This window comes from Drosophila miranda, chromosome 3 (assembly GCF_003369915.1).
Source record: "Drosophila miranda strain MSH22 chromosome 3, D.miranda_PacBio2.1, whole genome shotgun sequence".
NCBI lineage: Eukaryota > Metazoa > Arthropoda > Insecta > Diptera > Drosophilidae > Drosophila > Drosophila miranda.
The window spans coordinates 9,603,030-9,627,528 of NC_046676.1; the positions used below are offsets into that span (position 1 = coordinate 9,603,030).

Here is a 24,499-nt window from a genome sequence, read left to right on the forward strand (position 1 = left end):
ATCCTGGAATGGAAGCATTGGAAATGGTCGGACAATCGAAAAGTGGCGGCAGAAAGTAAGGACAAAGGAAACGAACGATAGTAGTGAAAAGGAAAACTGAAAAAATTTACGTGTTGAGTAGGCAGGCCTCGCTCCGACATAAGTTTGACTTTCCGAAAATCAATCCGCAGTCAATTTTCAGTTTGAAACCCTAGCCCAACAATTCTTTCAGTGAACATAAACGGTAATATCGCACAATGAGTGACCTTAAATTGACCGTAGCCCTAACCAGCAGCAACGGAGAGAACATGTCGCGCCATGACATGCTGCAATGGGTCAATACCATGGTGCAGGGAAACTTCAAAAAGATCGAAGAGCTGAGCTCAGGTAAGATACTGCGTGCGCACGCTGGCGATGTTCTTACTTAGGCCCCAATGCTCTTCTCTTAGGTGTTGCCTACTGCCAAATGATGGAGCTGATCTTCCCCAACTGCATCAACCTGAAGCGCGTGAAGATGAGCGCAAAGCTGGAGCACGAATGCCTCCACAATCTCAAGTTATTTCAGAGCGCCTTTACCCGCCTCAAGCTGGACAAAGCAGTGCCCATCGATCGCTTGATCAAGGGCCGCTTCCAGGACAACTTTGAGTTTCTGCAGTGGTTCAAGAAGTTCTTCGACTCGCAGGCTCCGGGCTTGGAGAACATCAAATCGGCGGCCAATGCGCCCATTCCGAAACCAATAAAGCCGCGCGGCCTCGCCAAGGAACTTGCCAAAGCAGTGTCGCCACCATCTAACGGAAAGGGCGCAGAGGAAGATCTCACCACAAGGGACCTGATAAGCGAGATGCAGACCTTGAACATCAAGATCGACGGGGCCATAGTAACACGCGACGAGTGCTACAACAAGCTGCTCCAAATCGAACGCCTGATGGACGACGTGACAAACAGCAACATGCACGCGGAGTTCTGCAGCCGCATCTATACCGTGCTTTATAAGACCATGGATGGCCAGCCCGCTTCAGAAATTCAAGGAATCAATGGAAATGCCAATGGTTATGCCGCCTCCAATAGTGAAATGGTCGAGCCGGAGGCTGATGTAGAGTATTGAGGTGTTTATAATGTCATTGTTGTTCTTATTTTATTTTGTATTATTAAATCTACATATTGTGCATTAACTGTTGGAGTCATTATCCGAGGAGGAGTAGTCACCCACCAGACTCAAGGACGTTGCAGGCGGTGATGGAGCTTCATCGGACTGGTGAGATTGTTTGCGCCGGATGCCCAAATCCTGGACCTGCAGCTGTGTGTTGAGAATCTTTTGCCGCTTGAGGCCGCCGAAGGTTGTCGCTGTGGCTCCTGGCAATGCCGGTTGCATGAGTAGATCGAGACGCTGCTCTGATTCCCGCTCAATGGCCGATTTGGTTTGAAGCTTCATCAAGGCCGCCATCTGCCTGTCCTGATCTGTTTCCGGCAGAAGAGCAACGTCGAGACTGCTCTTAGCCAGCAGCTGGCGATCCAGTTCCTGCTGGCCCTTTAGCTCCTTCTTTTGATGCCGGAATTCGGACCGAAGGCGGCTGTTGGCTTCGTAGGTGTCGTCCCACACGCTCTGGTTGCGTTCGAACAGTTTCTGGAGCACAGGTTTGGCATCGGCGGCAGCTTTAGCATCCTTGGCCTGGTGCTCCAGCTTGTACATGGCGTCGTCGAAGAGCCGCTTCTGCACCTCCTTCGTCTCCGGCACAACCTGCTCATTCTGCAGCGGATCCCAGCGGTTCTCCTGCCGTCGCGCCCCAGAGAGTATGGTATAGTCGAGATTGCCTGGATCCGTTTGGATCTCGAAGTGATTGTCGCACAAGTGGCATTTCATGCGGAACTTGTAGATCGGTGTTGTGTAGTACATTCCCACCTTCGTCTTCTCCGCATTGTAGCGCACACCCATCCCGATGTGGTTCTTGCAGCCGTCGCACCAGATATTGTAGGGCATCTCAAAGCGGATGATGATGATGCCCAGGTGGATCTTCCGGGCACGTTCCCGCAGGGCATGCGTGCCCTGAAATTTATTGAGTCCGCCCTTCTTTGGATCATAGTCGGGCGGGTAATACTTATTTTGTCCCTTGCGCTCGCCCATTTCGTCCGAATTTGTAAATAAAACTTGGCTGAACTTGGGTTCAGCAGTAAACAGCTGTTTTCACCGCTGCACAACAACAGCTGTTAAAACTACTTGTGAACGCTGACGATTTCGCTTTTTTCCCGTCTCATCTGGTATTTTTTTAAGGTCAACTGCGGGGAAATTTTTTAAAAATGTTTCTAATCCACAAAGTTTGTTTGCGACATGAATGATGATGATGATTTATGAACTGGCACATCTTGGCACTTGGCACTACATAATTAAAATATCAATCGGATACTGATGAAACTTGAAGAATTTGAAAGCAGTTCAAGTAAAAAACACGAAATGATTTGTCATATTTTTCACTCAGCGAAGAGTGTGACCAGATGTGCATGCTCTCCGTACTGTTTTGTGTTTGCTTACAAATGTTACAGTTAAGAATTCAAATTATTTGTAAGCGATGTGGCACTGGAGGACGAGGACCAAGCTGGAATTAAGCCCAATCACACCATCAACTGGCAGCGTTTCTATATATGGCAATAGAATTTCCATGGAGTGAAGGAAGCTACAGAAAATCTCTACAACTTTCCCTTCCGCCCTCTAGGTTTATTAATTTTTTGCACTTTTGATCCTTCTTCTCAACTGGAAATGGCATATAGACCCAGCAAGAATGTCAAATGTGTCTCAGCATTGAGGATCGATTCTGGATACTATAAATGAACGTGCGGAACAGGAAAGAAAAGAAGAATAATTTTTCCATGCTTAACAAGCACAAAAGTAAAACGAAATAAATCGCTAACCGACAATCATGAGGAAGCCCAAGAATACGAAAACACCTATCAACAAATATCAATTACATACGGATAATCGTCAGTCGGAAATCGCGTTGGTGCATCACACGGCTGAAACGCTCAGTCCATGTTGCCACGGAAGGCCTGCGGGAAAAACTATTATAAATCATTGCAAAAGTGTTCAAGTGACCATTAAACTATTGGCAACAAGCTCCACAGCAGCGGAACTTAGAATATGTTAAATAAATTCCGTGTTGTGCACAATAAATTGCGATTATATAAGAATTTTGAATTGCTCGGACAGAAGGCAGCGATCGAATTCACATTGCCCAGCGTCAGCTTCTGCACGCCGCACTTGGCGTATATGGGCACGGAAAGGAGCATGGTGATGATAGCTTCGGCAGGTAGGATTTCGAACCACATCTTGCCAGGAAAAGATGTCTTGTTATTTTGTTCACAAATTATTATTTTAAATTTAAATTATGCTGGCAGTATGGCCGCAGATTTATTGATAAGATGTATAGTCGGACCCTCAGAAATTTACCGAAATATACCGACTAATTTTCAAAATATACCGTGAATATACCGCGGTTCGCTCAAGTTGTTCCCCTGTTTAAATAGAAGGGGTTAAGTGGGTTAAGTTCTTTCACTCACTCATGATTTATGGTATATCGGTATTTAATGGTATATTTTGTCAATTTCATCAACCTATTAAATTTCATTTTCAAAGTTATATAGAAATTCAATAAGAGTAAGTGTTTAAAATAAGCCAGTCGATTAGAAAATAGTTTCATAAAATTATGTGGGCTTATAATATTTAACGGAACATCAAAACGGTGAACGATTAACCCATTATAAGCCAAGGGGGTATTTCAATTTTCCAGCCATTTATCTCAAGTAGTTGAACTATTTTAATATATGGGGGCTTAAGTGGGCTAAGTTGGGTTTTTCATCATACGGCTATATTGTTGTATATAAAAACAGAACAATGTTTGACGAGCTAATACGCTCAAAAGCGGATACGAGTTACACATGTACTTTAAGAGAATTTAATTCCATCTTTGTAAACACTCAAGAATGTGATAGTGTTAACACATGTAACAAAATCCATGTATTAGATAAATTTTTAACTAAGGGTAAAGAAGAATACTCGAATGAAGAAATAAAAACTATATTTTATGAGATTCTGAACAAGTACAGAAAGGACGACTGGAACATTCTATCAACAGATGCCTCAGTTACAGAAAGTACATGTGGCATAGGAATAGTAGAATGGCCTAGTGGAAATATCGACAAGTAAAAAATAGAAAACAGATTATCATCAGTAGGTGCCGAACTCGTAGGCCTTAAAAAGGCCTGCGAACTACATATGTCTTAAATATAATTACAAAAAGGCTTTGATTTTAAGTGATGGATTAGGAGCTATTAATTTAATTAAAAATAAGAATACAGACTCGTACCTAGTGAATGATATTCACAACATAATTAACCAATCAGACATTCAGAAACTTGACATTCTATGGGTCCCTGGTCACAAGGGTGTGGCCATCAACAAAAAGACTGACATAGCAGCAAAGGCTGCTACAAGTGAGGGGTTTACAATAAATATAAAATACAGCTACAAGGAGGCTCAAAGAGAAATTAGGAACTTTTTAGTATACAAATGGAATGAGGACTACAGGACGAAGTGTAGGACGAAGGGATCCAGCCTCATAGACATATTTCCAGACATACCCAGTAAACCCTGGCATTTTTCTCTTAAATGGAATGCTAAAAGCATTAAGACCATTAACAGACTTATGACGGGACACACATACGACAAAGTCTTCCTACACAGAATCAAAGCAATTGACTCAAATATCTGCGAAACGTGCAATGTAACTGAATATGCCGAACACCTGATCTTCGATTGCCAAAGATTTGCCGGGCTCAGAAGGAAATTCAAAATCTTTAACTATTATAACAATTTACATCAATTATTAATAAAACGAGGGGGAACGTTGTGAGTTGCTGCGGACACCGCAACTCTACAGTTATACCCGATACTAAGTCAGTATGGCTCTCCTCCGGCAGACGCAGCTAATATTAAACGACACGACAAAGAGTGCGTGCGAGAGAGACAGAAAATCAGTCTGAGCGTGACGTCGGGCGCTGCGAAGCCAGTGCAAATTGATTTGTTCCTTTTGGCTATAAAAATTATCTGATCTGGTCCAGATTCAGCAATCTGATAGATATGGTCATTATCTATGATTCTGCGTTTTGAGTTTTCTCAAATGTGCAATATTGTGGATGCAACAGATTTTCGTCCTTTGTGGGGGCGGAAGGGGGTGGGGCGAAATTCTGAGATATACGTTTTATAGTGAGATCTAACAGAAGTGCGGATACCAAATTTGGTTACTCTAGCCTTAATAGTCTCTGAGATTTGTGGATGCCCCAGATTTTCGTCCTTTGCGGGGGCGGAAGGGGGTGTGGCGAAATTTGGACACGAAACGGTCAAGGTCCGATATCACAGGAGTGTGGATACCAAATTTGGTTGCTCTGGCTCTTATAGGTTCTGAGATCCTTGAACTCATATTTTGCAATTGGCAAAACCGACCATGAAACCTGTGTGTTAGAGAGAGACAGAGCGAGAAAGAATGAAATTGTTTTCTTGATTCTGGCTATAATAATTATACGATCTGGTTGAGATCTTACATTCTAAAACATATAGTCATCCTCTACGATTCTGCGTTTTTGGTTTTATCGTATCTTTAAAAATGTGGATGCCACAGATTTTCATCCTTTGTGGGGGCGGAAGTGGGCGGGGCGAAGTTTTGAAATATTTTTGTAGCAGTGACATATCACAGAAGTCTGGATCCAAAACATCGTTGCTCTAGCTCTTATAGTCTTTGAGCACTAGGCGCTGAAGGGGACGGACAGACGGACGGACGGACAGACGGACAGACAGACAGGGCTCAATCGACTCGGCTATTGATGCTGATCAAGAATATATATACTTTATGGGGTCGGAAACGATTCCTTCTGGACGTTACACACATCCACTTTTACCACAAATCTAATATACCCCAATACTCATTTTGAGTATCGGGTATAAAAAGAGCCGCTACATCTCAGAGAGCTGGCAATCTTCATCAAAACTGCTGACTTAAACTTTTGACCCCTTTTTTCTTCATCATGTTATAAAGTAATTTCAGTTTATTTTCTAAAACAGTTAAGTAATTTTCCTCTTTTTTTTTATATACCGACCTGTCAAACTCGCCAAACTACATCACCAGTATCTGATCAATGTGGCTACAGTGCTACGCTCAAAATTCCGATCATCCTTGAGATGATTTAAAAAAAAAAAAAAAAAAAAAGTATATAAAAACAGAAACAACACGACAGTTTCGAGAACACGGCGAGAACAGCAATAAATTCGAAATTATGAGTATGGCTACAAGCGGAATTGTCGAGTCATTTCCTACGGGTGCCCTGGTGCCCAAGGCGGAGACAGGAGTGCTAAATTTTCTGCAAAAGTATCCCGAATACGACGGCAAAGATGTAACCATTGCCATATTTGATTCCGGTGTGGATCCTCGGGCTACCGGACTTGAGGTGAGTTGGCATTTTTAATTGGTGGTGTCATGGATTTCCATTTCACATTTCGCTCGATGCACTTGTGTGCGTATCTTCAGACGCTTGTCGATGGCAAAACGATTAAAGTGATTGAGCGCTACGACTGCTCGGGATGCGGCGACGTAGATATGAAGAAGAAGGTAACACCAGATGAAAATGGAACCCTAAAGGGTTTGTCGGGCACCACCTTGACGCTCAGTCCCGAGCTGCTGGCTCTGAACACGGACACTGACAAGGCGGTTCGCGTGGGCCTCAAGTGCTTCGGTGATCTGGTGCCCTCCAAGGTGCGCGATAACATTGTAGCCCAGGCCAAGCTGAAGCACTGGGATAAGCCCCACAAGATTGCCACGGCCAACGCCAGTCGCAAGATATCTGAATTCGAGTCACAAAATACAGGTACGTTAGCCAAAAGCCGCTTGCAGAGAAAATTGGGTCGCTAAATACATACATATGCATATCCTTATTTCAGGTGAAGCCCCCAAACTGCCGTGGGACAAGAAAATCATCAAAGAGAACCTAGACTTTGAGCTGGAGATGCTCAATAGCTATGAGAAGGTCTACAACGACGTTAAAACCTCGTACGACTGTGTCCTCTTTCCCACGGCCAACGGATGGCTAACGCTCATCGACACCACCGAGCAGGGCAACCTGGAGCGGGCCCTGCGCATTGGCGAGTACTCAAAGACGAGTGACCTTCACAAGGCCATCGGCTGCCTGGGTGATGCGAAATCCGTTTATGTCATAGATCTCAGTGCCATCCTCGGTACAAGTGTAAGCTGAATTGGCAATCACGTCATGGGCTTCAGCCATATAAGAGGGACCATGGCGCGAGTCGCTGCGAGAAGTTCGGGAAGTAAATCGAAATTAGCCAAATAAGAAGCGCTGCAATTGGCCGGGGGGACTCACTCATAGAACACTGCCAGGGTGTAGTCCTTGGTCAGATCGGTGAAAGTGTCGGTTGTGGTGCGCGTCCCGGCTGTGTCCACCAGGTAGATGAGAGCGCACGCCTCGCTGGTGAAGCTCACACCCTTGTACCACATCTTGGCATAGCGACTGTAATGGGAAGATAATTCAAAGGATTGAAAAGATGCCACGTTGGGGTGTGGGCCATTCCCACTCACACAAAGTTATTGCCCTTCGTGCCGTCGTAGGTGACTATTTCGACTTTAGCGCCGCTCTGCAAGATGCGTCCATTGGGGTGGATCAAAGCCGAGTTGTTGCAGTTGCGTGATAGAGCAACTGCCACCATGCTGCGCTGATTGAGCACGCGCACCGCCTTGTCCAGAGTCATGTCAATGCTGCCCCATGCAAAGAAAGGTATTAGCATTAGGGGTCGTTCTTAAAGAAGAGCCAAGGGGCTGGGGGCTGGGGGCGTCCACACTCACCGCATGCCATCGCGGAGGCGCAACTGGATGGTGCCGTTCGTCATGGCAACGGGTCCAGAGCCGGGACATGACGGCGGTGTGTGGTTCTCGAGCTCGAAGTTGCGTGTGCTGCTCACGCCCGCTGGTTTCGCCCGCAGCATATACGGATTTTAGCTTCACACACAAGCGCACTGAAAGCATGTCAGTATTGTATTGTATAGTCTTCGATACCATACACACATATATGTAATTACATACGTGTCGGCGTTTTTCCCAATTTGCATTTGATTTTTATAGAAATTAACCAAACCATTTTGAATAGTATTAGAAGAGGAGAGAAGAGGGGGGGAATAGAGAAGGAAAATTCGAATATTAAAGTCGAAAAGTAAGAGAGCAATGGTGGAAAAGAGCGAGACGGAAAATAAGGTCTGAAATAACAGGAGAGGGCAATGAGGTGATGTGGCAATGCTGCTGTTGCCGAGCTGTTAAAACTGCGGCGGCTGTTAACTCGCTGTTGATACCCTGCTAGCGCGATGATGCGGCAGTTTTGTAAAACAAAATTTCTGAAAATTGAAGAAACTTTCACGTCATTGCTTGGAATTTCACTTGCCGGCGGTGGGTTGTTGGTGTAGACGGAGCGCTGGCGCACCCCGTTGGTCGGCTTGGTGGGCGAGCGCAAGATGTTGTTGATTTTGTCGTTCATCTGAGCACGCGACAAGAAGTCCTCGGCATTGAAGATCCCCACACGGCCGCCCTTCGGGCTGCTCACTTGCGAGACCGGCTCCTGCTGGGAAGTCTCGCAGTCCGATGACTGGCACTCCGCCTCCTTGGTGCTGACCTTGGGCTCAACGGATTTCGGCTCGGTGAACATTTTGATTTGGCAACTTTTTTCTTCTCGCTCTTTCTTTTTTTCAAGTGAGTTCGTCCGAATTTGTAAATAAAACTTGGCTGAACTTGGGTTCAGCAGTAAACAGCTGTTTTCACCGCTGCACAACAACAGCTGTTAAAACTACTTGTGAACGCTGACGATTTCGCTTTTTTCCCGTCTCATCTGGTATTTTTTTAAGGTCAACTGCGGGGAAATTTTTTAAAAATGTTTCTAATCCACAAAGTTTGTTTGCGACATGAATGATTTATGAACTGGCACATCTTGGCACTTGGCACTACATAATTAAAATATCAATCGGATACTGATGAAACTTGAAGAATTTGAAAGCAGTTCAAGTAAAAAACACGAAATGATTTGTCATATTTTTCACTCAGCGAAAAGTGTGACCAGATGTGCATGCTCTCCGTACTGTTTTGTGTTTGCTTACAAATGTTACAGTTAAGAATTCAAATTATTTGTAAGCGATGTGGCACTGGAGGACGAGGACCAAGCTGGAATTAAGCCCAATCACACCATCAACTGGCAGCGTTTCTATATATGGCAATAGAATTTCCATGGAGTGAAGGAAGCTACAGAAAATCTCTACAACTTTCCCTTCCGCCCTCTAGGTTTATTAATTTTTGCACTTTTGATCCTTCTTCTCAACTGGAAATGGCATATAGACCCAGCAAGAATGTCAAATGTGTCTCAGCATTGAGGATCGATTCTGGATACTATAAATGAACGTGCGGAACAGGAAAGAAAAGAAGAATAATTTTTCCATGCTTAACAAGCACAAAAGTAAAACGAAATAAATCGCTAACCGACAATCATGAGGAAGCCCAAGAATACGAAAACACCTATCAACAAGTATCAATTACATACGGATAATCGTCAGTCGGAAATCGCGTTGGTACATCACACGGCTGAAAACGCTCAGTCCATGTTGCCACGGAAGGCGTGCGGGAAAAACTATTATAAATCATTGTAAAAGTGTTCAAGTGACCATTAAACTATTGGCAACAAGCTCCACAGCAGCGGAACTTAGAATATGTTAAATAAATTCCGTGTTGTGCACAATAAATTGCGATTATATAAGAATTTTGAATTGCTCGGACAGAAGGCAGCGATCGAATTCACATTGCCCAGCGTCAGCTTCTGCACGCCGCACTTGGCGTATATGGGCACGGAAAGGAGCATGGTGATGATAGCTTCGGCAGGTAGGATTTCGAACCACATCTTGCCAGGAAAAGATGTCTTGTTATTTTGTTCACAAATTATTATTTTAAATTTAAATTATGCTGGCAGTATGGCCGCAGATTTATTGATAAGATGTATAGTCGGACCCTCAGAAATTTACCGAAATATACCGACTAATTTTCAAAATATACCGTGAATATACCGCGGTTCGCTCAAGTTGTTCCCCTGTTTAAATAGAAGGGGTTAAGTGGGTTAAGTTCTTTCACTCACTCATGATTTATGGTATATCGGTATTTAATGGTATATTTTGTCAATTTCATCAACCTATTAAATTTCATTTTCAAAGTTATATAGAAATTCAATAAGAGTAAGTGTTTAAAATAAGCCAGTCGATTAGAAAATAGTTTCATAAAATTATGTGGGCTTATAATATTTAACGGAACATCAAAACGGTGAACGATTAACCCATTATAAGCCAAGGGGGTATTTCAATTTTCCAGCCATTTATCTCAAGTAGTTGAACTATTTTAATATATGGGGGCTTAAGTGGGCTAAGTTGGGTTTTTCATCATACGGCTATATTGTTGTATATAAAAACAGAACAATGTTTGACGAGCTAATACGCTCAAAAGCGGATACGAGTTACACATGTACTTTAAGAGAATTTAATTCCATCTTTGTAAACACTCAAGAATGTGATAGTGTTAACACATGTAACAAAATCCATGTATTAGATAAATTTTTAACTAAGGGTAAAGAAGAATACTCGAATGAAGAAATAAAAACTATATTTTATGAGATTCTGAACAAGTACAGAAAGGACGACTGGAACATTCTATCAACAGATGCCTCAGTTACAGAAAGTACATGTGGCATAGGAATAGTAGAATGGCCTAGTGGAAATATCGACAAGTAAAAAATAGAAAACAGATTATCATCAGTAGGTGCCGAACTCGTAGGCCTTAAAAAGGCCTGCGAACTACATACAGTATGTCAAGAAACTCTTTACACACTGAAAATAAATTAAATTTTTGGACTTTGGATAAGAAAATAATGGCCTTTGGTTCAAATTTATCAAATTTTTTTAATTCATAACCATTCAGGGATTAATTATAAAGTAGTTAGTGAAAAAAAAATAACAAAACTATAAATAGGTAACTTAAAAAATAACAAAAACAATGATTACTCATTTTTGACACTGTCAAGAAAGTCTTTACACAAAATATTTTCATTTTTTAAATTCAAAATTCTTCGTAATTATTTAATATATTTAACTTATTTTAATATTTGGTATGTCCACCCTTAGCATTGACTACATGCTGGAGCCGTTTTTTCATCGAATTTATCAATTTTTGTAGGTCATACTCAAAGGGAATCTTTTGCCACTCTTCCAATATGAATTCTTTGAGCTGATTGCGGTTTTTGGGCTGTCTTTTTCCCACTTTCTTCTTCAAATAGGCCCTAAAATTTTCAATGGGGTTAAGATCGGGACTCTGGGGTGGTGTATCAATAACTTTTCCACAGTTGTAAAGCAGCCAAGCTCTCACATTGGACTCTTTATGTTTGGGATCATTGTCTTGATAAAACTTAAATTTGGCCCTATTGTCCGTAATGAGACCAAATTTCTCCGCACTGCTTTTTAAATTTGTTTTTAAAATTTGGAGGTACTGTTTTGCATCCATTGTGTTCTCAATAAATTCAATATTTCCCACTCCTCGGCTAGAGATGCACCCCCAAATCATAACCGAAAGCTTTCCAAACTTTACAGTCGGAATGATGTTTCGGTTATCTAAAGCTGTTAACGACTTGCGCCATACTCTGGGTGGACCATCATTGTAATATAGCATCATTTTTGTTTCGTCGCAAAATATGACGTCATCCCAATACTCTGCCGGCTTACTGATCATGTTAACAGCGAAAGTGAAGCGCTTTTCCACATTGACCGACGAAAGCAGCGGTTTTTTTCGTGCCACTCTGAAAGAGTATTTATGGCGTAGAATAACCTGGCGTACTGTTTCGTGTGAAACAACCAAGTCAAGTTCTTCGTCAAGTTCCTTGGCCAGAGTCCTGACCGATATTTGCGGATTCTGATTAATTTTCCTCATGATTATGCGGTCTGCCCGTTTGTCTATCTTCCTTTTACGGCCACCTCCAGATTTGGTTTCCAGTCTCCCTTCGTTCTTCGCGCGACTTAGGACATTGTAAATTGTTTTCCTTGATACTGAAAACATGTCTACCATGTCTGCAACAGATTTGCCCAACTGGTGATTATAGTAAATCAACTGGACAACGTCAAAGCTTAGTCTTTTGTCAGGCATTTTAAAAATTTCAGAAAGTTAGTCTGTAGATGTGCACCGGTCAAAATTTCGCAACCAAATCAAAGTCAATGCAAAAATAGAGCATCACTGAGCAACGCCAAAAGCATAGATTACGGTAAAGTCCCGTTTTTTCTAAGAACGAGATCAAAACAGAGCTCGAAAACGAAATGTGTAAAGAGTTTCTTGACAGTGTCAAAAATGAGTAATCATTGTTTTTGTTGTTTTGTAAGTTACCTATTTATAGTTTTGTTATTTTTTTTTTCACTAACTACTTTATAATTAATCCCTGAATGGTTATGAATTAAACAAATTTGATAAATTTGAGCCAAAGGCCATTATTTTCTTATCCAAAGTCAAAAAATTTAATTTATTTTCAGTGTGTAAAGAGTTTCTTGACATACTGTATGTCTTAAATATAATTACAAAAAGGCTTTGATTTTAAGTGATGGATTAGGAGCTATTAATTTAATTAAAAATAAGAATACAGACTCGTACCTAGTGAATGATATTCACAACATAATTAACCAATCAGACATTCAGAAACTTGACATTCTATGGGTCCCTGGTCACAAGGGTGTGGCCATCAACAAAAAGACTGACATAGCAGCAAAGGCTGCTACAAGTGAGGGGTTTACAATAAATATAAAATACAGCTACAAGGAGGCTCAAAGAGAAATTAGGAACTTTTTAGTATACAAATGGAATGAGGACTACAGGACGAAGTGTAGGACGAAGGGATCCAGCCTCATAGACATATTTCCAGACATACCCAGTAAACCCTGGCATTTTTCTCTTAAATGGAATGCTAAAAGCATTAAGACCATTAACAGACCTATGACGGGACACACATACGACAAAGTCTTCCTACACAGAATCAAAGCAATTGACTCAAATATCTGCGAAACGTGCAATGTAACTGAATATGCCGAACACCTGATCTTCGATTGCCAAAGATTTGCCGGGCTCAGAAGGAAATTCAAAATCTTTAACTATTATAACAATTTACATCAATTATTAATAAAACGAGGGGGAACGTTGTGAGTTGCTGCGGACACCGCAACTCTACAGTTATACCCGATACTAAGTCAGTATGGCTCTCCTCCGGCAGACGCAGCTAATATTAAACGACACGACAAAGAGTGCGTGCGAGAGAGACAGAAAATCAGTCTGAGCGTGACGTCGGGCGCTGCGAAGCCAGTGCAAATTGATTTGTTCCTTTTGGCTATAAAAATTATCTGATCTGGTCCAGATTCAGCAATCTGATAGATATGGTCATTATCTATGATTCTGCGTTTTGAGTTTTCTCAAATGTGCAATATTGTGGATGCAACAGATTTTCGTCCTTTGTGGGGGCGGAAGGGGGTGGGGCGAAATTCTGAGATATACGTTTTATAGTGAGATCTAACAGAAGTGCGGATACCAAATTTGGTTACTCTAGCCTTAATAGTCTCTGAGATTTGTGGATGCCCCAGATTTTCGTCCTTTGCGGGGGCGGAAGGGGGTGTGGCGAAATTTGGACACGAAACGGTCAAGGTCCGATATCACAGGAGTGTGGATACCAAATTTGGTTGCTCTGGCTCTTATAGGTTCTGAGATCCTTGAACTCATATTTTGCAATTGGCAAAACCGACCATGAAACCTGTGTGTTAGAGAGAGACAGAGCGAGAAAGAATGAAATTGTTTTCTTGATTCTGGCTATAATAATTATACGATCTGGTTGAGATCTTACATTCTAAAACATATAGTCATCCTCTACGATTCTGCGTTTTTGGTTTTATCGTATCTTTAAAAATGTGGATGCCACAGATTTTCATCCTTTGTGGGGGCGGAAGTGGGCGGGGCGAAGTTTTGAAATATTTTTGTAGCAGTGACATATCACAGAAGTCTGGATCCAAAACATCGTTGCTCTAGCTCTTATAGTCTTTGAGCACTAGGCGCTGAAGGGGACGGACAGACGGACGGACGGACAGACGGACAGACAGACAGGGCTCAATCGACTCGGCTATTGATGCTGATCAAGAATATATATACTTTATGGGGTCGGAAACGATTCCTTCTGGACGTTACACACATCCACTTTTACCACAAATCTAATATACCCCAATACTCATTTTGAGTATCGGGTATAAAAAGAGCCGCTACATCTCAGAGAGCTGGCAATCTTCATCAAAACTGCTGACTTAAACTTTTGACCCCTTTTTTCTTCATCATGTTATAAAGTAATTTCAGTTTATTTTCTAAAACAGTTAAGTAATTTTCCTCTTTTTTTTTATATACCGACCTGTCAAACTCGCCAAACTACATCACCAGTATCTGATCAATGTGGCTACAGTGCTACGCTCAAAATTCCGATCATCCTTGAGATGATTTAAAACAAAAAAAAAAAAAAAAAGTATATAAAAACAGAAACAACACGACAGTTTCGAGAACACGGCGAGAACAGCAATAAATTCGAAATTATGAGTATGGCTACAAGCGGAATTGTCGAGTCATTTCCTACGGGTGCCCTGGTGCCCAAGGCGGAGACAGGAGTGCTAAATTTTCTGCAAAAGTATCCCGAATACGACGGCAAAGATGTAACCATTGCCATATTTGATTCCGGTGTGGATCCTCGGGCTACCGGACTTGAGGTGAGTTGGCATTTTTAATTGGTGGTGTCATGGATTTCCATTTCACATTTCGCTCGATGCACTTGTGTGCGTATCTTCAGACGCTTGTCGATGGCAAAACGATTAAAGTGATTGAGCGCTACGACTGCTCGGGATGCGGCGACGTAGATATGAAGAAGAAGGTAACACCAGATGAAAATGGAACCCTAAAGGGTTTGTCGGGCACCACCTTGACGCTCAGTCCCGAGCTGCTGGCTCTGAACACGGACACTGACAAGGCGGTTCGCGTGGGCCTCAAGTGCTTCGGTGATCTGGTGCCCTCCAAGGTGCGCGATAACATTGTAGCCCAGGCCAAGCTGAAGCACTGGGATAAGCCCCACAAGATTGCCACGGCCAACGCCAGTCGCAAGATATCTGAATTCGAGTCACAAAATACAGGTACGTTAGCCAAAAGCCGCTTGCAGAGAAAATTGGGTCGCTAAATACATACATATGCATATCCTTATTTCAGGTGAAGCCCCCAAACTGCCGTGGGACAAGAAAATCATCAAAGAGAACCTAGACTTTGAGCTGGAGATGCTCAATAGCTATGAGAAGGTCTACAACGACGTTAAAACCTCGTACGACTGTGTCCTCTTTCCCACGGCCAACGGATGGCTAACGCTCATCGACACCACCGAGCAGGGCAACCTGGAGCGGGCCCTGCGCATTGGCGAGTACTCAAAGACGAGTGACCTTCACAAGGCCATCGGCTGCCTGGGTGATGCGAAATCCGTTTATGTCATAGATCTCAGTGCCATCCTCGGTACAAGTGTAAGCTGAATTGGCAATCACGTCATGGGCTTCAGCCATATAAGAGGGACCATGGCGCGAGTCGCTGCGAGAAGTTCGGGAAGTAAATCGAAATTAGCCAAATAAGAAGCGCTGCAATTGGCCGGGGGGACTCACTCATAGAACACTGCCAGGGTGTAGTCCTTGGTCAGATCGGTGAAAGTGTCGGTTGTGGTGCGCGCCCGGCTGTGTCCACCAGGTAGATGAGAGCGCACGCCTCGCTGGTGAAGCTCACACCCTTGTACCACATCTTGGCATAGCGACTGTAATGGGAAGATAATTCAAAGGATTCAAAAGATGCCACGTTGGGGTGTGGGCCATTCCCACTCACACAAAGTTATTGCCCTTCGTGCCGTCGTAGGTGACTATTTCGACTTTAGCGCCGCTCTGCAAGATGCGTCCATTGGGGTGGATCAAAGCCGAGTTGTTGCAGTTGCGTGATAGAGCAACTGCCACCATGCTGCGCTGATTGAGCACGCGCACCGCCTTGTCCAGAGTCATGTCAATGCTGCCCCATGCAAAGAAAGTTATTAGCATTAGGGGTCGTTCTTAAAGAAGAGCCAAGGGGCTGGGGGCGTCCACACTCACCGCATGCCATCGCGGAGGCGCAACTGGATGGTGCCGTTCGTCATGGCAACGGGTCCAGAGCCGGGACATGACGGCGGTGTGTGGTTCTCGAGCTCGAAGTTGCGTGTGCTGCTCACGCCCGCTGGTTTCGCCCGCAGCATATACGGATTTTAGCTTCACACACAAGCGCACTGAAAGCATGTCAGTATTGTATTGTATAGTCTTTGATACCATACACACATATATGTAATTACATACGTGTCGGCGTTTTTCCCAATTTGCATTTGATTTTGATAGAAATTAACCAAACCATTTTGAATAGTATTAGAAGAGGAGAGAAGAGGGGGGAATAGAGAAGGAAAATTCGAATATTAAAGTCGAAAAGTAAGAGAGCAATGGTGGAAAAGAGCGAGACGGAAAATAAGGTCTGAAATAACAGGAGAGGGCAATGAGGTGATGTGGCAATGCTGCTGTTGCCGAGCTGTTAAAACTGCGGCGGCTGTTAACTCGCTGTTGATACCCTGCTAGCGCGATGATGCGGCAGTTTTGTAAAACAAAATTTCTGAAAATTGAAGAAACTTTCACGTCATTGCTTGGAATTTCACTTACCGGCGATGGGTTGTTGGTGTAGACGGAGCGCTGGCGCACCCCGTTGGTCGGCTTGGTGGGCGAGCGCAAGATGTTGTTGATTTTGTCGTTCATCTGAGCACGCGACAAGAAGTCCTCGGCATTGAAGATCCCCACACGGCCGCCCTTCGGGCTGCTCACTTGCGAGACCGGCTCCTGCTGGGAAGTCTCGCAGTCCGATGACTGGCACTCCGCCTCCTTGGTGCTGACCTTGGGCTCAACGGATTTCGGCTCGGTGAACATTTTGATTTGGCAACTTTTTTCTTCTCGCTCTTTCTTTTTTCCAAGTGAGTTCGTCCGAATTTGTAAATAAAACTTGGCTGAACTTGGGTTCAGCAGTAAACAGCTGTTTTCACCGCTGCACAACAACAGCTGTTAAAACTACTTGTGAACGCTGACGATTTCGCTTTTTTCCCGTCTCATCTGGTATTTTTTTAAGGTCAACTGCGGGGAAATTTTTTAAAAATGTTTCTAATCCACAAAGTTTGTTTGCGACATGAATGATGATGATGATTTATGAACTGGCACATCTTGGCACTTGGCACTACATAATTAAAATATCAATCGGATACTGATGAAGCTTGAAGAATTTTAAAGAAGTTCAAGTAAAAAACACGAAATGATTTGTCATATTTTTCACTCAGCGAAAAGTGTGACCAGATGTGCATGCTCTCCGTACTGTTTTGTGTTTGCTTACAAATGTTACAGTTAAGAATTCAAATTATTTGTAAGCGATGTGGCACTGGAGGACGAGGACCAAGCTGGAATTAAGCCCAATCACACCATCAACTGGCAGCGTTTCTATATATGGCAATAGAATTTCCATGGAGTGAAGGAAGCTACAGAAAATCTCTACAACTTTCCCTTCCGCCCTCTAGGTTTATTAATTTTTGCACTTTTGATCCTTCTTCTCAACTGGAAATGGCATATAGACCCAGCAAGAATGTCAAATGTGTCTCAGCATTGAGGATCGATTCTGGATACTATAAATGAACGTGCGGAACAGGAAAGAAAAGAAGAATAATTTTTCCATGCTTAGCAAGCACAAAAGTAAAACGAAATAAATCGCTAACCGACAATCATGAGGAAGCCCAAGAATACGAAAACACCTATCAACAAATATCAATTACATACGGATAGTCGTCAGTCGGAAATCGCGTTGGTACATCACACAGCTGAAATCGCTCGGTCCATGTTGCCACGGGAGGCCTGCGAGAAAACTATTATAAATCATTGCAAAAGTGTTCAAGTGACCATTAAACTATTGGCAACAAGCTCCACAGCAGCGGAACTTAGAATATGTTAAATAAATTCCGTGTTGTGCACAATAAACTGCGATTATATAAGAATTTTGAATTGCTCGGACAGAAGGCAGCGATCGAATTCACATTGCCCAGCGTCAGCTTCTGCACGCCGCACTTGGCGTATATGGGCACGGAAAGGAGCATGGTGATGATAGCTTCGGCAGGTAGGATTTCGAACCACATCTTGCCAGGAAAAGATGTCTTGTTATTTTGTTCACAAATTATTATTTTAAATTTAAATTATGCTGGCAGTATGGCCGCAGATTTATTGATAAGATGTATAGTCGGACCCTCAGAAATTTACCGAAATATACCGACTAATTTTCAAAATATACCGTGAATATACCGCGGTTCGCTCAAGTTGTTCCCCTGTTTAAATAGAAGGGGTTAAGTGGGTTAAGTTCTTTCACTCACTCATGATTTATGGTATATCGGTATTTAATGGTATATTTTGTCAATTTCATCAACCTATTAAATTTCATTTTCAAAGTTATATAGAAATTCAATAAAAGTAAGTGTTTAAAATAAGCCAGTCGATTAGAAAATAGGTTCATAAAATTATGTGGGCTTATAATATTTAACGGAACATCAAAATTAAGCAATATGGTTTCCAATCCTTGTCGGTGAACGATTAACCCATTATAAGCCAAGGGGGTATTTCAATTTTCCAGCCATTTATCTCAAGTAGTTGAACTATTTAAATATATGGGGGCTTAAGTGGGCTAAGTTGGGTTTTTCATCATACGGCTATATTGTTGTATATAAAAACAGCAACAACACGACAGTTTCGAGAACACGGCGAGAACAGCAATAAATTCGAAATTATGAGTATGGCTACAAGCGGAATTGTCGAGTCATTTCCTACGGGTGCCCTGGTGCCCAAGGCGGAGACAGGAGTGCTAAATTTTCTGCAAAAGTATCCCGAATACGACGGCAAAGATGTAACCATTGCCATATTTGATTCCGGTGTGGATCCTCGGGCTACCGGACTTGAGGTGAGTTGGCATTTTTAATTGGTGGTGTCATGGATTTCCATTTCACATTTCGCTCGATGCACTTGTGTGCGTATCTTCAGACGCTTGTCGATGGCAAAACGATTAAAGTGATTGAGCGCTACGACTGCTCGGGATGCGGCGACGTAGATATGAAGAAGAAGGTAACACCAGATGAAAATGGAACCCTAAAGGGTTTGTCGGGCACCACCTTGACGCTCAGTCCCGAGCTGCTGGCTCTGAACACGGACACTGACAAGGCGGTTCGCGTGGGCCTCAAGTGCTTCGGTGATCTGGTGCCCTCCAAGGTGCGCGATAACATTGTAGCCCAGGCCAAGCTGAAGCACTGGGATAAGCCCCACAAGATTGCCACGGCCAACGCCAGTCGCAAGATATCTGAATTCGAGTCACAAAATACAGGTACGTTAGCCAAAAGCCGCTTGCAGAGAAAATTGGGTCGCTAAATACATACATATGCATATCCTTATTTCAGGTGAAGCCCCCAAACTGCCGTGGGACAAGAAAATCATCAAAGAGAACCTAGACTTTGAGCTGGAGATGCTCAATAGCTATGAGAAGGTCTACAACGACGTTAAAACCTCGTACGACTGTGTCCTCTTTCCCACGGCCAACGGATGGCTAACCCTCATCGACACCACCGAGCAGGGCAACCTGGATCGGGCCCTGCGCATTGGCGAGTACTCAAAGACGCACGAGACGCAGAACGTAGATGACTTCCTGTCGATATCAGTAAACGTCCACGATGAGGGCGATGTTCTGGAAATCGTCGGCATGTGCTCGCCCCATGGCACGCACGTCTCGTCGATAGCCAGTGGCAACCACAGCTCGAGAGACGTTGACGGCGTAGCACCGAATGCCAAAATCGTGTCCATGACCATCGGAGATGGCCGCCTGGGGTCCATGGAGACTGGCACCGCTCTGGTTCGGGCCATAACGAAGGTAATGGAGCTGTGCCGCGAGGGCAGACGCATCGACGTGATCAACATGAGCTATGGCGAGCATGCCAACTGGTCGAATTCCGGGTAAGTTAGTCTGAGTGGCCTAATGGAAGCTAAACCAAAAGTGCCTGTTTCCTTAGCGAGTTTGGTGATATACGTCGAAAGGTAAAGAAGAATAGTGGGTATTCGAGGTACGTTCCAGAACCCACACAATCTACACTCCATTCCTCTTTTTCTCCGACATCTGACATCAGATAAACACGCTACAGCAAGCATTCACCTGTGATATCAATTAAATTTAATCTCTGCCTCTCTGCCTAATCTATTTCAGCCGCGTTGGCGACCTAATGAACGAGATCGTAAACAAGTATGGCGTTGTCTGGGTAGCTTCCGCGGGCAACCATGGACCAGCGCTCAGCACTGTTGGCACACCGCCGGACATCAGTCAGCCCAGCCTGATTGGCGTGGGTGCCTATGTCTCGCCCCAAATGATGGAGGCAGAGTATGCCATGCGGGACAAGCTGCCCGGTAATGTGTACACATGGACCTCGCGCGATCCCTGCATCGATGGCGGCCAGGGCGTTACGGTCTGTGCTCCCGGGGGGGCCATTGCCTCCGTACCACAGTTCACCATGAGCAAGTCGCAGCTGATGAATGGCACCAGCATGGCCGCACCCCATGTGGCCGGTGCTGTGGCCCTGCTTATCTCCGGACTCAAACAGCAAAACATTGAGTATTCGCCGTACAGTATTAAGCGAGCCCTGAGCGTCACTGCCACCAAACTGAGCTATGTGGATCCCTTTGCCCAGGGTCACGGACTGCTGAATGTGGAGAAGGCCTTCGAGCATTTGGTGGAGAATCGTCAGTCCAAGGATAATATGTTGAGGTGGGTCCCAGCCCCATTGGGTGTCTCCGATTGGAGTATACAATATTCTGTATGCAATATTTCAGGTTCTCGGTTCGCGTGGGCAACAACCAGGCCAAGGGCATCCACGTTCGGCAAGGCGTCCTCCGTAATTTCATCGATTTTAATGTCAACATCGAGCCGGTCTTCTTCAACGACAAGGAGACGGGTTAGTATTCAAACAGCATCCAAGAAGCACTCACTAAGCTGTTTTCCCCTTATAGATCCCAAGGATAAGTTCAACTTTAATGTGCGTTTGAATCTGATAAGCTCCCAAACCTGGGCGCAGTGTGGCTCCTTTCTGGATCTCAGCTATGGCACTCGCTCCATTGTCGTCCGCATCGACCCCACGGGACTTCCTCTCGGCGTACACAGCGCTGTGTAAGCAGTCCTCCCCCCACTAATTGTCCTTTGTTTACCCCTATCTATCGATCGTTTCAGGATTCGAGCCTACGACACGGACTGCGTCACCAAGGGCCCTCTCTTTGAGATCCCTGTGACTGTGGTGCAGCCACATGTCCTGGAGTCTGATCTGAACACACCAATCTTCGAGCCAGCCTCCTCCAAGGGGGACAACAGCGTTGAGTTCCAGCCCAATACCATTCAGCGGGACTTTATCTTGGTCCCAGACCGTGCCACCTGGGCAGGTGAGAGCTCAGCAGCGTTCTATTGTTCAGTTTCGGTATAAAATGAAATTTTTTCGTGTTTTTACAGTGCTGCGCATGCGCATCACCGATCCCAATCGTGGCAAGGACACAGGAAAATTCTTCCTACACACCAATCAGTTGCTGCCAAAGCAGTCCTGCCGAAAGAACGAGACCATGAAGATCATTTCCGTCAGCTCGGACCATGAAACGACCACGACCTTTAGGGTAAAGGCTGGCAAGATTCTGGAGCTGTGCATAGCCAAGTATTGGTCCAACTATGGCCAGAGTCACTTGAAGTACAGCCTGGAATTCCGTGGCGTTGAAGCCTCCAATCCCAATGCATGTGAGTCGCCATCGATAGCGAGTCCTGCTCCTTCGGTCCACTAATCCACGCTAATCCTTTCCAGATGTTATGCACGCTGGCAAAGGCATTCACAAACTAGAAATCGAGGCCCTGGTCGCGGAGGATATCCTGCCACAGCTGCAACTGAAGAATGCCGCCGTTGTGCTGAAGCCCACTGAGGCAAAGATCTCGCCATTGAGCGCCACCCGCGATGTCATACCAGAGGGTCGACAGGTATACCAGAACCTATTTGTATACAATCTGAATGTGGCCAAGGCGGCGGAGGTGTCCCTCCATGCTCCTATTTTCAATGATTCGCTGTACGAGTCGGAGTTTGAATCCCAGATGTGGATGCTTTACGATGGAAATAAGGCCTTGGTGGCCACCGGCGATGCGCACTCGCAGAATTTCTTCACAAAGCTGGAGAAGGGTGAATATACCATCCGCCTGCAGGTGCGTCACGAGAAACGCGATCTGCTGGAAAAGATTTCGGACGCCAATCTGGTGGCCTCGTTCAAGCTCGTCAACTTCCTCAACCTCGACTTCTACGAGAACTACAGTCATTGCATTGTAGGAGGGCGCAAGCTGGCCGCGGCTGTGGTGCGGCGATCCACTCGAGTGGTGTACATTGCCCCCATTAGCCAGGAGCGGCTGAACAAGGCCAATCTCCCGGCCCAGTGTGCCTGGCTGTCCGGCAACCTGGTCTTCCCCAAGGACGAGGCAGGCCGTCGTGTGGCGCTACATTCATTCACTTATATCCTCAATCCTGCCGAGAAGAAGACAAATTCATCTGGGAACGGCAACAGCTCTGCAAATGCCACGGTAGCAGCAGCAGCACCCGCTGCCGTCAGCGCCAATACAACCAAGCCAAAGGCTCCGGCCACGCCGCCGGCAGCCACGTCCGTCAATCCGGCCAATTCAGCCGCCGGCGATGGAGTCACCACGCAGACCGACACGCCACCGGAGGGCAATGGCAGTCCCGCCTCGCCCAAGAAGGGGAAGACAAATTCGGATGAATATAGCGAGATTTTGCGTGACTTCCAGTGCACGCACATAGTCAAGTGTGGTAAGAGATTACCCATATCCATCTATTGATTGACTTATTGAAATGCCTTTTCTTGCAGAACCGGAGATGGCCGAGAAGATATACAACGAGGTGGTGGAAGCCCATCCCAAGCATTTACAGGCACATCTGCTGCTCATCCAGAACATCGAGGCAACTCAGTTGAAGTCTGCTTTTCCGCTGACCTTTACAAATGGTCAAAAGAGCGAGAAGCCTGTGGGAGAGAATGCCGACCAGCAGAAGGAAGAACAGAAGAAGCTGCGAAGTGCCCTGGAACGCGTGATCAAGCTGGCCGAGAATGTGATTGTGGAAACCGATGCAGAGGCATTGCTCTCCTACTACGGGCTTAAGAACGACACTCGTCCCGATGCGGCCAAGATTAAGACGTATGTGAATGAAAGAGAATACAATTTGATCCATTGACTGTACAATTAACTTTAACTTTCAGCAACATGGACAAGCAGCGAAACAATCTCATCGAAGCCCTCAGCAAGAAGGGCATAGCCATTGCCAAGTTGGCTGTCCTGGATGACAGTCTCAAGGATCGCCTGGCCGATATAAACGATGTGTACACGCATATTATCAAGTTTGTGGACGCCAACGACTCGAAGGCAATACAGTTTGCATTGTGGCATGCCTACGCCCATGCCCACTACGGACGCATGTACAAGTACATTGTGAAGCTGATTGAAGACAAGCGCACACGCGAGCAATACGACGAACTGGCCGCCATCAACAGTGCCTTGGGGCACGAGCACATTACAGCAGTTATTAAACGCATGACTGTCTCCTCTTTCCCAAGCACATACCGTCTGTTCTAAAACTCTGCTCAAATAGTAGGAAGCACGTTCACAAACGCACTAATGCGGTTACCATTTTTTTTTAATATCTAAATTAACCAATATGTCTATGAATAAACCTCAAATGTAACGTATCTTTTTTGAATCTGTGCCTTGCGGTCTCACTCACTACTGCAGTCTCAAGAATATTCCAACACTGGCCCAGCCAAGCATTCGGTATTTTCGCCGCTTTCGTCTTTGGTCTCACTAATTGCAGCAAAAAAACAAAAAACAATGCAGACGCGCACGGATTAAAATGGGTAAGTTTGACAGAAAAAATGCAAATCAATTGTGAAAAGTGATCTTATTGTCAACACCAAAGTGATTTTTAATGGGTGTATTGAAAAATTTCAAGCGAAATGCAGCTAAAACATTATTTTCCCTGCTACGCCGTTGTGCATTTGTATTGGTCTGCTGTGTGTTTTGTGTGTATTGGCCGATCGATTTTATTTTGCATATTCAAGGACAAGCGTAATCCTGCGGGAAAGGCCTCCATCCTGAATGGGGGCGGCTCCAGATAATGTGCAACATTGAAAGGGAAATCACAATTTCACCGTTGAATGAATGTCGTCGCA

At 44.5% G+C, this 24,499-nt stretch overlaps 6 protein-coding genes and 1 long non-coding RNA gene across 11 annotated transcripts; 5 read left to right on the top strand and 2 right to left on the bottom strand.

Moving 5' to 3' along the window:
* Positions 1–70: 70 nt before the first annotated feature.
* LOC108158467 (microtubule-associated protein RP/EB family member 3) lies at positions 71–1,151 on the top strand. Its single transcript, XM_017290758.2, has 2 exons — positions 71–366; positions 429–1,151. The coding sequence occupies exons 1-2, from the start codon at positions 237–239 to the stop codon at positions 1,082–1,084; spliced, it is 786 nt and encodes a 261-aa protein (XP_017146247.1). The 5' UTR covers positions 71–236; the 3' UTR covers positions 1,085–1,151.
* Positions 1,074–9,998, bottom strand: LOC117187920 (coiled-coil domain-containing protein 130 homolog). Its single transcript, XM_033390875.1, has 2 exons — positions 8,785–9,998; positions 1,074–2,112 (listed from the first exon to the last, which is right to left on the bottom strand). Exon 2 carries the CDS (start codon positions 2,099–2,101, stop codon positions 1,148–1,150), a length of 954 nt encoding a protein of 317 aa, XP_033246766.1. The 5' UTR covers positions 2,102–2,112; positions 8,785–9,998; the 3' UTR covers positions 1,074–1,147.
* On the top strand, positions 6,071–7,362 carry LOC117187922 (tripeptidyl-peptidase 2-like). Its single transcript, XM_033390877.1, has 3 exons — positions 6,071–6,468; positions 6,549–6,885; positions 6,959–7,362. The coding sequence occupies exons 1-3, from the start codon at positions 6,298–6,300 to the stop codon at positions 7,267–7,269; spliced, it is 819 nt and encodes a 272-aa protein (XP_033246768.1). The 5' UTR covers positions 6,071–6,297; the 3' UTR covers positions 7,270–7,362.
* On the bottom strand, positions 8,113–17,442 carry LOC117187923. Of its 4 annotated transcripts, XM_033390878.1 has the most exons (7): positions 16,856–16,932; positions 16,505–16,767; positions 16,268–16,437; positions 16,011–16,187; positions 15,797–15,942; positions 15,339–15,725; positions 14,533–15,262 (listed from the first exon to the last, which is right to left on the bottom strand). In XM_033390878.1, the coding sequence occupies exons 3-5, from the start codon at positions 16,405–16,407 to the stop codon at positions 15,828–15,830; spliced, it is 432 nt and encodes a 143-aa protein (XP_033246769.1). In that variant the 5' UTR covers positions 16,408–16,437; positions 16,505–16,767; positions 16,856–16,932; the 3' UTR covers positions 14,533–15,262; positions 15,339–15,725; positions 15,797–15,827. The 4 variants fall into 4 exon arrangements, with proteins under 4 accessions (XP_033246772.1, XP_033246771.1, XP_033246769.1 ...); XM_033390879.1 differs by lacking the exon at positions 16,505–16,767 and having other exon boundaries at positions 16,268–16,420; positions 16,856–16,930; XM_033390881.1 differs by lacking the exons at positions 14,533–15,262; positions 15,339–15,725; positions 15,797–15,942; ... (1 more) ...; positions 16,268–16,437; positions 16,505–16,767 and adding an exon at positions 8,113–8,375 and having other exon boundaries at positions 16,856–17,442.
* On the top strand, positions 11,030–12,318 carry LOC117187924. The gene is made up of 2 exons (XR_004472389.1): positions 11,030–11,211; positions 11,280–12,318. It is a non-coding gene; the product is annotated as an uncharacterized LOC117187924 (long non-coding RNA).
* Positions 14,676–15,766, top strand: LOC117187921 (tripeptidyl-peptidase 2-like). Its single transcript, XM_033390876.1, has 3 exons — positions 14,676–14,869; positions 14,950–15,286; positions 15,360–15,766. The coding sequence occupies exons 1-3, from the start codon at positions 14,699–14,701 to the stop codon at positions 15,668–15,670; spliced, it is 819 nt and encodes a 272-aa protein (XP_033246767.1). The 5' UTR covers positions 14,676–14,698; the 3' UTR covers positions 15,671–15,766.
* Positions 17,443–18,052: 610 nt separating the features above from the next.
* On the top strand, positions 18,053–24,019 carry LOC108158462 (tripeptidyl-peptidase 2). Of its 2 annotated transcripts, XM_033390872.1 has the most exons (13): positions 18,053–18,341; positions 18,949–19,172; positions 19,253–19,589; positions 19,663–20,212; positions 20,269–20,319; positions 20,460–21,014; positions 21,080–21,201; positions 21,257–21,413; positions 21,474–21,679; positions 21,747–22,022; positions 22,087–23,088; positions 23,147–23,471; positions 23,534–24,019. In XM_033390872.1, exons 1-13 carry the CDS (start codon positions 18,173–18,175, stop codon positions 23,904–23,906), a joined length of 4,347 nt encoding a protein of 1,448 aa, XP_033246763.1. In that variant the 5' UTR covers positions 18,053–18,172; the 3' UTR covers positions 23,907–24,019. The 2 variants fall into 2 exon arrangements, with proteins under 2 accessions (XP_033246763.1, XP_033246764.1); XM_033390873.1 differs by lacking the exon at positions 20,269–20,319 and having other exon boundaries at positions 18,055–18,341.
* The last annotated feature ends 480 nt before the right edge of the window (positions 24,020–24,499 follow it).